The sequence below is a fragment of the Odontesthes bonariensis genome, chromosome 20 (genome assembly GCF_027942865.1).
Source record: "Odontesthes bonariensis isolate fOdoBon6 chromosome 20, fOdoBon6.hap1, whole genome shotgun sequence".
Lineage (NCBI taxonomy): Eukaryota > Metazoa > Chordata > Actinopteri > Atheriniformes > Atherinopsidae > Odontesthes > Odontesthes bonariensis.
Genome location: NC_134525.1, coordinates 12429109 through 12441709, shown reverse-complemented (window position 1 = coordinate 12441709; position 12601 = coordinate 12429109). Strand labels below are relative to the sequence as shown.

The following is a 12601-nucleotide window of genomic DNA, read 5'->3' as shown; positions in this document are numbered from 1 at the left end:
AGTGTCTTTGTGTGATGCACTTTACAGGTTATCTAAAGGGGGGGAGGGGGGGACTACGTGGTTGTTGACACAGACAACTGGAGACACGAACATGTCCGGCATGACTCAAATCAATAATTCAGGAAACAGCAAATACAATTGGGCAGGGCTGACATGAACGGGCCGAGAGTGCATCCAAGGACCCTTTAAAAAGACACTGGAGAGACATTGTATGTAATTTGTGTGACTTCCATGGGTTTGCTGTGCAAGTGTATGTTGGTGGCAATGGCAATGAAGACTGGAAAACTGAAGAAAAATGAGAAAACCCTGTGAACCTTAGCATTTCAGTCATGGTTTATGCAAGGGAGTCGAAACTATGTATAGCGCATGAAGACGTTAGGGGGCATTTTGTTTAATTCATTACATCGACTATGTAATCAATATCTAATTACAGTGTATTTCTGGTGGAGGAATAACAATGAATAAATAATGGGAGGTGTTGGTACTTGGAATGACGGACTGCTGTGGGTAGCATAACCTCATAATTACATACAAGTCAGTATTTCCGTGTCAGGGAAATACTTTGTGGTTGGAAATGGAGAGGACTCGGGCCAAGGGAAGAACACGGATAAGTTTTCTCATTATGACCCTTCATCTCTTCACTTAATCTTTCTGTCCTTTAGCTACTGACTCCACGAACCATGTAATCTTGGCCAATTAATATCCTGGGCTGTGTTGGCAAGAAGCCCATTGCCCTCACTATGAGTGAACATAGAATATGACTGCTGTTCATAAGGTGCAGTCTTTTCGGGAATTGCGTTTTCAGAAGGGATAATTGCGCCAGTCTTGGACTGGAATTAAATAATACACTAGGTCTTAGCATGACTACACACTGTGACAAACATTTTTTTTACACCCTTAGCATTACTAGTTATTGATTTTGCAACTGCTTGAGAAAAAGACCAACATCCAATAGGGCTCTCACTTTTTCTAACTATCAAGTTCAAACCGGTTTGAAATAACGCTGACTGCGCTGAATAGCAGGCAGTCAGATGGCACTGAACACCCCAGTTGACTTGCTTATATGTGGTGCCTCTGCTTGTTAAGCAAGCAAGTAGTGGATGTGCAGGCTTGCTTTTATTATAGAGTGAAATGGCCGTCTTTCTTCAACACCACACCATTTACGGTATAAAATCCAAAACTTTCCAAACACCGCTTCTCAGATTATTTGGTGTAATGTTTGTCCTCTTAGGACAGCTATGCTTGCTAGTGTTCTCCATTTTTGTAGCAACATAGCTTAGCATTGCATAACATTAGCTTCTATTTCTGAAAGGTTACCAGGGCGTGCATTGGGTCGAGGTTATACTTGAGCACTCTCTGCTGGATCCCTACTTCTACTGGTCTGATGCATCTATTTATACAGCCTACGGTCTGAAGCGATTACAGAGTGGAACTTTTGAATTTGAATGGGTTACTGATGTTTCAAGTTTCCCCAAATTGAATTGGATGTTAGAAGTTTGAAAAAAAAGTGACAGTTCTATCATGCACAATATGTTGCCTACTCATTTGGTTTAATTATATATCTCCGTCGTTGCATGGGGGTCTGGCATCAGTGATGACTGCTACATATCCAGGGGTTTAAAGTCAAAACAGTTATTGGAGAAGCAGCTCTTTGAAACGAGAGATTGACTAATGAAGAGCTTAGGAGGAAGGGCACGCCTCATCACCACGCAGACTCAGGTCTTGTATCTAACAAAATAAGAAGTGACCTGTTGATCTGCATTTATATGATTTGTTATGCTAATAAGCTCTTAGTGTTGAAGCTATTTGTTAAAAAAAAAAAAAACGTAGTTGGACATGGGTAATCAATTTGTGACAGCAACACAAAGCATACATTATTTGGGAAACAAAAAAACCCACAAGTATGAAAACCATTTAAGATATTTAAGATCTGTTTTTTTTTTTTTTTTTTAATTATTCCATGTTGGCAATTGATTAGATGTAATACAGATCTGGGTTCCATTAATTATTTTGTTATGGCGAATATTCAGGTAGGGCGAGCTAAATGAGTGGTGACGGATTTTAATCAATGCCATACTTATAATGGAATGCAATCTTGCAGGGCCAGAATTGTTTTTTAAAATATTAATTTCACTTTAATGGTCCGCATTAGGCGATTCTGCCTGGCTTAATAAACTTGAAATAGAATTGAGAAAAGTCAATAAGGAATTCAATTACCCTCAAACAACAACATGAAAAGTGCAGGGCTTTCTTTTTTCCCCCCACACAAGCTTTGCTTCCAGTCCTTTAAACAACCTCAAGGATGTCACAACCTTTTTTTCCCCTCTCTGCTCTTACTTTATTAATAACGCTGACATAAACTTGATACGTGTCGGCGCTGAAAACAGCCTCATCCCTCTCTGTGTGCTTTTTCAAAACAAAGGCAGTCAGCATGTTAAGTTTTTAGCGTAATGTTGTTTCTGTGAGAGACTGCTGCGACATAGACAACCACTCGTGAGAACTCTAAATCCCTGTGGGTCAATCTGGATGAGAAGCGAAGACTTTGGTTTGCGTCCTTTCTACATCGCCCAACCCGCCAAACACACACACACACACACACACACAACCAACCACTCAGCATGCACACTCTTCCTGTAAAGGATTTGAGGACAGCCGTTGGACATGGTGTGGCCTGGCATTTTGGACAGGACGCAGAGGACTGATGTGCATAGGGCACGTATGAGGAGCATGCACACACACTCTAAGCTCTACTCGTGCCATGCATAGAGGAAGCGTAACTTCTACAGAGATGGATACAGAGGCAAGCAGTGGAGGATTGTTAGGGGGAGGGTGAAAGTTTTGGCCATGTGTCCATTTCTGACTTTAAAGCACGAGTTCACCTCAGGCTAAAGCCTGATTAAAAACCACCTGTTTCCACCCTAAGTTGCTCACAACATGTTTTGGGAAACTTTCCCAATGGGCATCTTAGCTCTTAAATGATGACAAACAAGCGTGCATTAGTTCTGGATGTATCCTTACGGACCCTTAACACTTGAATAAATCGGATGTTGACTGAATCTTCACCTCATTATTACTCTGAAAATCATCCATTACAACAGAGCTTAAGTAATAGCCTGATATTTGCTGTTTATAAACTGGTACAAGTTTAAGATGATAAAGGACTCGCATGCCTCTTTAACGAGGATCTGGCAGGGAGGGGGCAATCTACTAATCAATCTGCTACCCTGGGAGTAGAGGATACTCGCTAAGAAGCTGGGAATGAAAAAGATTAAGGAGACTTGAGCCAGGCTGTGAATGCACTTTGACTTGTTCAATACACGCCTATGGTTCTTGCATCACAGCCTTCCAGGCAGCGGTAACTTGACACGTGGCACCTCTCTTCTTTCTGCTCCTCCTCAGGGGCTACTGGTTGACGAAGATAATACCAGCCGAGGCGCTTGCAGCTGATATTAAAATGACCCCCTGTGACATTATACTGCCAGAGAGGTCTTGGCACTTTAATAAAGTCTAGATGCCATTTATTTATAATGCATGTGAGAGAGGGAGGTAAAAATAAATATAGAAAGAAAATAAGACACGTGACATTCAGGCATGCAGAGTCAGGCAAGTGCTGTCTGCTTGAGTAGTCTGGATAAAATAAATTAATTTGCCTGTGTCATTACAATATAGCCCCCAGATATTGCTTACTACCTCATCCCGATCTCCTTTAAGGAAACATTTCAGTCACCCATTGCTGATTGATTCTTTGCAGGAAGATAGAAATCAGAAATGAACACTGGGCACCACCATGGATGTATGATGGAGGATGGAACAACAGGCAAAGCAAAGCATCAAGCATTCATTTTTTTCTTTTTTTTTACTTACTAACTGGACCAATGTTATTAGGAATACCTGCAACAGAAGAAAAGAAAAATACAGCTTAGATGACGACATAACATTCACTTTGAGACAATAATAGATTAGCATTCCTCATTCACAGTTGCTTGAGATTCCACACCAGTTCTTGTTCACGTCTTCATCAATAGTGTTCATCTGAATGAACACGTAGACACAAACGAGGCATGTAAAGCTATGCTAGTAGTGATTCCCTTGATTTGTAAGCGCTGCCTGTTGGCTGTTTAGCTTTACGGCTCCTCAGTGTCCTTTGGTCTCCACCGTTATTTCTCCTTCAATGTCCCTGGTGTTTCTTCCAGTGCCAGAAAAGGTCAAACCCCCCCATAAAGATGCACACATCAAAAACGCTAAAAACAAACAAACAAATAAAACTGTTTCAGAAAAGATAACAGTGCACATCTGTATTCAGAATATGCGTCGTCAAAGACGGAACTCTGATGAACGCAGGTACGGTCACGCATATCAAATGGCTTTATTTATGGCAAGCCCGATGACACCAAACGAGGACATGCCTTATCCTGCCGCCTGTCTGTTCATTCATCCTTCGTGCGATCTCTTGAGCCGGGCAGCCACTGAGCAGATAATACAGTCTGTCTCATCCCCATAGTGACCAGATCTCTGCCTCGCCAGGACGATGGCTGGCTGCTGATCTGAGGAGACCGAAACCTTCACAGACTTCTCACTCGCATCGTCCCTACATCTGAACCAGCAGCCGGCATCTCGGTTCAGGTCTTAATTAGGACTGTAAATAAGCAACTCTCACTGTTGTGGTGGCATCAGACGACAACATGAAGCATAGGCAATGCCCTTTTTTCTCAGTTTGACTCTACATTCCTCAAAAGGCACACGAACATACCAGCAGTGCACTTTTGGTCTGCATTCGTCTACAGAGGAATTTGCTTTCAGGTCGCCTTTGGATGGAGGCCCTCCCTCCTGTTTGTGGTATCCCCATTCCCTCAATAAGGTAGCCTGCCTGCAAAAACAAACAACCCCGTCTCTATGGGAGGGGGAGCTTGCTGAGCAAAAGAAGACATGCACCCACATTTCCTCTAAACTGGAGGAGATGAGATGAAACAAAGAGCGCTCTCTCCTCCTATGTATCTTACATCTCTCATGTCAAGCGCGTACCATCCCACCTCCTGCTGAGGAAGCTGAGGAGGCATATATGCAGGATTTATTGGCGGGGCTTTTCATCCGATGGAGCCGTCACAAAATATATCCGAGTTCTCCAGGGGAAACATGAGGATTTCTTGAGTGTGGGCATGAGTTTGTGTACAAGGACTTTGATCAAACTGCTGTCATTCATTCACTCTTCCTCTGATCTCTGCCCGCCAGTTGTATTTAGGAGCCAAATCTGTGAACTGTCTGAGAGCTGTGAAGTGCAGGTGGCTATGCTGACATGTGGCGACAGAGAGTAATGGATCTCAAACCTCAAGGGGGGCGGGCAGATGCTAACCCGGGGACAGGAAGGACAGTGCAAGGATAACCACAATCACACGTTGTTACATATTGGTGCAACAGGACACTGACTATCAGTTTACATATTCCTTGCATAGCACTACCACATATTACTGGATTAATACAGCGTTTATCTGCTCTAGAGGTGGACGCGATTGTTGGTACGTCCTGCTAACTAACATACAATGTACAATGCACATGAACAAATAAATGCAGTCAGAAAGTTTCCACAATCCACATTCTGTGAATCATAATCATCGTACAATCGATTCATTATTATTGTCTCTCACCAGTTTGCCTTTGGAGTGTTTTGTGATGGATCTGATTTTAGACTCTTCACTTAGTACACAGATAAAGCATTTTTGGCAGCAGTGGAAATATCTGGCCCCTCTCAAATTTTGTCTCAGCCCACATATCAGTTTAGGTTCTTGATAAATGTTTGGGCCGCAGGTTGCGGCTGTGATCAGCAGAGCGATACACCTACAAGTGCCTAATGCTGAAGGGAGACAATTTCAAGAGAGATGTGACTGAATAAACTGCTGTGGGTGCAGCTTGCTGTTTTGACACGATACAATAACTCTTGGGATTTACTGTAGGGGTGCGGGGGAAAGTTGGCGCCGGATTTCTGCGCATGGCCCCGCTGCATATGAATTTATGCGAGTTTTCCTTTCAAGACGCAAATTTAGGGGAAGAAAGTATTTAAATGCTTCACACAGGGAGATTTGCCGGTGGCAATTTACCTCCGACTATGTCATTAATTACGCAAGTTTTGAACTCGATGTGACAGCTGCAGCTGCTGTGAGGAGAAAGCACTACAGAGAGATGAATGGGTAAGGTGGAAGGGAGACAACCAGTGGCTTTTGACAATAATAATAACAATAACATATTCACTTAATTTATTTAGGACTTTTCTCAACACTGTTGCTTCGCGAGAACAAATAAAACCAAAGAAGACAGATAAGAGAATGAGAGCCTTACAACACCCGCCGCTACTTTTGTTTGGTTTTCTTTTAATCAATTTACCATCAATTATTTAGCTGGGACTTGATCTGTGTTTTAACCTCCACTGTCTTTGAATACAGAGTATGATAATGTTACCCAATGGGCAGGATGTTCTCCGAGTAATGATAATGTGCTGTCAGAGACAGCAATGGAAATTGGAAGGTTTAAGTGCAGGCCGTGGTGACAGTTGGCCATCAGGTGCATTCAAAATGTCATCACAACACATTATGCTGTACAAAATGACTAACCAACTCACTTTTTCCAAGTGTCCACAGTTCTGAACTGTAAAAGAAATCCAGCTTTTCGAATGTATTTAAACTGAAGATCGAAGCCTTATGTCACGAGTGAGGGTTTAATATATGAAGCAGAGCAGATAACCAGTCTTTCCTGATCAGAGTCACACAGTCCAGCTTAAATATTTTTTCCGACCAGTCAGAGTGTGGGCCAAACACATCTAAAGGTGTTCTGGACTTTTACCATCTTGTTAACAGTATATTCTTAGGGCCCTGTGTGTTGTGGGGTGGGGTCTTTGTGGATCAGGCTTTTGGGCTGTTTCGATGCCAAGTCACCACAGACTTGTTATTGCTTTTTTCATGTCCTTTCTGATTTGTAAGATAAGTTTTACCCACTTTGCCTATCAGAGGCTTTAACTTTGTGGTTGGTCAGTGTATAATTCATATTCTATTATGTCTATAGATGAAATAAGCAGCATTTGTGTTCAGTTACTTTTTGCCCAACTGTACACAGGTCTGCACTACTTCTTCTAAACTGCTTTGGTCATCATTGACATGAGCTGGCTATGCCTGTGTTTGTAGATCAGCTCAATGTCAGGAGCTCACCCAAAGAACCAGCCCCTCAAAATGGTGCTTTTACTGGGTTGTGACCACACGCAAACGTACACGGCTTAGTAACGAGACAATTTTTGTGCATACATGTACCAGTTTATGCATGCATGCAGCGGCCAAACATATTCACAAAGCTGAAAATTGACTGGAAGTACAGTGTTTTAGTATTTTAGATAATGCAGTCCTAAAAGGGGCCTCTTTAAGTAGCTGACAGAGCAATAACACACAGGAGCTATCTAAATCTAGTTTTGCGGATTAGCAGGGGACCCACTGCATTGAATGGAGAGGGATATAAATACAAACTGAAAGAGAGAGCGGGAGAAGTTACCCGCTCTCATTATTATAGTACACACTTTCATTAGTGTGCATCAACAAAAACAGCTTAAGTTCACAGTTTGAGCGGATATTCTTCATTACAGTGTTTATACAGAGAAATGATTCCCAATGTGCTGCATTGTACCAGCTGTATATGAATGCTGTTTGTCTTCACTAAATGTGATGCACTGTAGGACTGCACACTTAAATGGCAAGTGTTGAACCCCTCACAGCAGTCAAAGTGATATAAAGTCCATGTTATGAATAAGGAATGTCTGCATGTATCTTTTCAATTAAACACTGTTTGTACATCTGTTATGTCAACCTACATCTATTCAGCATTAACCTGCAGTGTGTTGGAAGACTTCCCCAAGCTTTCTTATGCAGATATAACATACCTAAAACACAAACAGCGTTCTGTATGAACAGGTGTTCATCTAAATGACTATTTTTGTCAGGTTACTCTTTGTCACTGAGTGGAGTTTAACCTTTCCCTCCAGGTAATGCTGTGGAACACCGGTGGCCTGTCAGTGCAATGATTCACTGTTTTATGAACAACCTGTGGGGCCCAAGCAGGTCCATGGATCCTGTGTCCGGTCATTCGATTAATTTTCAATCACAGTCAATTTCAATCCCCTTCACCTGCCCGGCCATGCCATTACAGACCACGGCTGCAATCTAATTCCGTCCTATCGCACAGGAAGAGCATTAGGAGCTGCTTATGTTGACAGTGCGCTCCATCGATTTTTATGTGTTGCTGCTGGGCAGCGAACATGATCTCTGAGGGGTGTGTGATTCACCCACAATGATATGTGCACATGCAGGGTCAGCACATGTAACACACACAAATAAGGGAATTAAAATACACTATAGCCTGAGTCGCGTGGGGCATCAACAGATTTTCAATATATTACACTTCACACAGCAGTGCAGGTAAAGGTCTCAGTGCCTGATGCTTATTCTTTAACTGATCGGTTCAAAAACCGTACCAATAGACCAATCAGAATCCCAGAATAACATGTTTCCCTGTGGATATTCAGCCTTCGCAGCTCTGATGCACATTCTAAAGAGGTTCACTCTGAATGAGTCTGCAACTTTCTCACATTTGTCCTAGACTGTGCCATCCAAAACATTCAGTTGTTGTATTAAAGTCAGATTGCAGGTGTGTGACTTTGGGTGTCATTTCATTGTTTCTGTCAGCATCCATTTGGCTCTGACCTTCAGTGTGTTACCTGTTTGTTTTGGCGCTAGCTGGACAGCTTTGGAAAGGGGCTTATCTGCTGAAATTCCACCCCAGGCAAAGTTGGTAATTACTTTCCCTGGCTGCCATCATTTTATAGCAATCCATCATCATCTGGAGCTCTTTGGCTACATACAGCCCCGTGATGGTGACAGGCATTGCTAACTGGTTAGCAGCGGCAAGGCTGCCAAAACACAAGCACACAGCATGCAAGTTGATTGGATTCCTCAGGAGCAAAATTAGGGTTTTGCCTCGCCAGAGTGCCTGGCTCGCTAGCTCTGTCTCAATGTGTAGATGTGAATTAAAGGTGGCAAGTCATAAAGTACCCTGAAGCTAAGTTTGAAGAGGCACAGTTTAACATTTCAGGGAGAATGAGGTGTACGTCTGTGGTGGTAGCGCAGGGGGAAGGAGGGGAAAAAAAAAAATCTGAAGATGGAAGAAACAAATATTTAAAAGAAAGATTACCGTCACAGCTGCACAGAGCAGAGATGTGGAAAAGAAAGAGTAAACAAGCTTGGTCTCTGGGGTGGATGGGGATGTTGTGGGGGAGAGAAAAAAAATGTGAGCACGAGGCGGAAAAAAAAAAGTGCAAGAGCAGGCGGAGGCAGAGGAAGAAGAAGGGGAAGGGAAAAAGGTTGGTGGGGGGGTAAAGAAGAGCAGGAGCAGCAGAATGACAGGATGCAAAACAACAGTCAATGAGTTTTACAGGGAAGACAGAGAGAGAGAATGCTGGTAAAATTCAAATAACAGTGGAAAAACAAGTTAAACCATGAAATGAGTGGGTGTTGTTTGTGAGGGAGACCGGGGAAGCATAACTTTGTGCATAACAGGTGTATGGATATGTAAACATATGGCACCAACTGAATACATAGTGGTGCTGTGAATCTGAAGAAAAGCTCACATTTTGGAAAGAGAAGCCAGTTTCATGAGTCCAAAAAGTCTAAAGAGCACTCAAATTAAATATTTCCTAGTTTCTGTCGTCAAGCAATGAAAAGGGATAAAAGGGCATTCATTTTATGACACTGGTTCCCATTAGTGCCCTTATTAGTGGATGTTTATTGTGGATATTAGAGAAACAACTCATATTCGACTTAAAAGCAGCTTATCTTTGTGACCCATATGCAGTAATTGTGTGAAAGAATCAAACTTATGTAATAGCGGCGTGATCAGCTTCTATGGGATTTGGTTATGTCATTGGAATTCTTCTTAGATCCAATAACGAGACACAAATATTGTGTTTTTATGAATTATCATTTCTTACAAATGTTTCCGTGACGATTTTTATTCAGGAAAAAAAGGAAAATGCGTCAAATCGGCTTTTCCTCATGTGAGCACAGTGGTTAAGCTTGTGCTGACAATCTGGTCAGCACTGAAGGTGCCAGGGGGCATCTCAATTGACTGACTATGGTCTACCCAAAAGTTTTGTATCCCTACTTCAAAGCCAGTTAACTTTTGCCTACATTCCTTTCTGTCATACATTGCAAAAAAACAGGGATGGATCAAACATGGATAAGTCAGCAGCGACAGGACGTTGATTGCAGTGACAGCTGCTTTGCTTGTTTTTTTTGGCAATATCAATCTAGATAGCTATCAGGTAAGGAATTGTTAGCTTAAACAATCCCAAGACAGATCTTTAAAAAAACAAGATAATAATAAGAAACTGACAAAAGAAAAAACTAAAATGATGTATCCTATTCTCGTATTCTTCTTCCTACTTTGAAGTCTGTCCCCTTGCTTGTCTTAAGAAGTCGGTGGGGTAGTCATATTAACATTCTGACATAATAATAATGTTAATGCTTGCATTTTGTTATCATGTGTTGTAACTGTGTTAAGTTCTAGCAGTATTCTGGCATAGTAATCTGAATTGAGGATGATCCTGCAGTCGACACCGATCATTCATGCAGTGTTTTTTTGCCCTCTATATAATAGTGATGGCAGCATCCTTTTATTCCACATGTGTAGAAAACTTGGAGCAACGATCTATCGGATTTAAATAAAAGACGCATGGTGCTGTGTTTTGGCTTGCATTAGCTCAGTAACTGACTTATTCGACTCAAGGTCACGGGTGAGGTGATTACTTTACTTGAGAAGACCTAAATAGCTGATTCTCATGTTGGAAATGTGATTTATTGGCTAATTTTTAATGTACTTCACTTGTGGAACAAACAAATCCCAAAAAAATTGACCCAGAAAAAAAAAAAAAGAGCCAGACGCCCCAACAAGCCCTTTGTTTAAAAAGGGTGCCGGCAGGGCACAAATTCCCAGGCAATTTTTTTTCTTGCATCCGCCTCTGGTTCCAGTGCCAATCCACTGACTGTGGCACACTGCTGGGTGTTGGCAGATTTACATATCAGACTGAAAACATAGATCCAATCTGCGTCCTGATGTGACATGTTAATTCCTGGGTTTATTGAGGGACACATGTACAGTTACAAATCTTAATTTTTAAGCGTAGGAAAAATGAAATCTTAATTTTTACCTCTACTTTTAATTTTATTTGAATACAAATATAAATACTGGGCAAACGGCACAGCCCTATTATGTGTGTATGTGTGTGTGTGTGTGTGTGTGTGTGTGTTTGGTTGTATTTGCACTATCAACAACTCACATTTGGACAGTAGGACTGAGAATAAGGCTGCAGCTCCTCGCAGCTACGCATTAACGTACATTCATCAGAAGACAGAAGTGGAATATAACTGCTCTTTGAAAGCCATTTGCACTAATGCTAGATGTGTTCATCACCTCCTGATGTGTCAGTGCTTCTTGTCAAGCTCATCTGGAGTGCAGCAGAGGCAGGACAGTGATGTGCTTGCTCTTCGTATGCGGGGCATGAATCACACCGGAGAAAGCCACTGCATGTTCATGCCCTTCACTCCTTTGATCAAAAGAGATCCATAAACTCTGAGGCTGGCTTTAGCTAAATCTGGACAAGTGTCTCTTAATCCTGCACTGACAAAGTAATCTACTCATTTTCCAGGATGCAGACAGACGAGGACTTCATTTTCAGAAACCCTATGGATCACCCGGGAAAAGCGGCTGCATCTGTTTTACTGCATCTGTTTGACGAATTAAGAGTCTAGACACTGGCATCAAAGTCTTTCTGCAATTATTGTCCGTCACGATATACAATAATAATAATAATAAAAAAACAACCTATGCTTGTCCCTCGTTAGACTAAAAAATAAGAAGAACATGTAAAGGTAATAGCTGCAGGTGATTGGAGGTTACATCTTGTTATGGCTGTCATAACACCTATCATCCTTTTCAACAACTGAACGCCTACAAGGCTGTTACCGTGCAGCGAGGCCATGCCACCCCCCTTATATAACATTCCCATTATGTCACTGTGTAGACAACAGGTCACAGCCTTTTACAGCTTCTCTCTGTCCTCTCCCACGAGCTTGTTCTTCTTTATTTGCGGTTGAAGACAGAATACGTCAGAGGTAATGGCTGCTACATCAAAACCAGTTCATCGAGGTCTAAAACTATTTCTGATCCATGTTGGTGATTTGCCAACAGATATTTAATGACCACTTTTTAAAAGCTCAAGTTCTGTAGTATTTGTGAAGCACGTGTGAACTTTTTCTTTACTTTATAATGTGCGAGCCGTTTGTTTTTTTTAGGGCTGGGCAACGATTACAATTTTTTATCTAATTAATCACATGATTTCCCTGATTAATCACAATTAATCGCATTTGTAGGCAAAATCTAAAAATGAATTCAAAAGTAGTGTATAGCTTTTAGCATTTAGTTTTATTTGAAATGTGCTGCCATATGAATGAAAGTGCCATAACATTTGTTGTGCAAACACACTTTTAACATCAGCATTTTTATGTAGTTTTTATGT

General features: G+C 41.7%; 1 protein-coding gene across 4 annotated transcripts in view; it reads right to left on the bottom strand.

Annotated features, from left to right (window-relative positions):
• The window catches only part of ntng1a (netrin g1a), a 133234-nt gene that overhangs the window by 18886 nt on the left and 101747 nt on the right, over positions 1-12601 (bottom strand). For all 4 annotated transcript variants that reach the window (XM_075452439.1, XM_075452440.1, XM_075452438.1 and 1 more), the window contains exon 5: positions 3865-3891. In XM_075452439.1, the coding sequence (XP_075308554.1) occupies positions 3865-3891 (27 nt within the window). The remainder of the gene's footprint in view (positions 1-3864; positions 3892-12601) is intronic.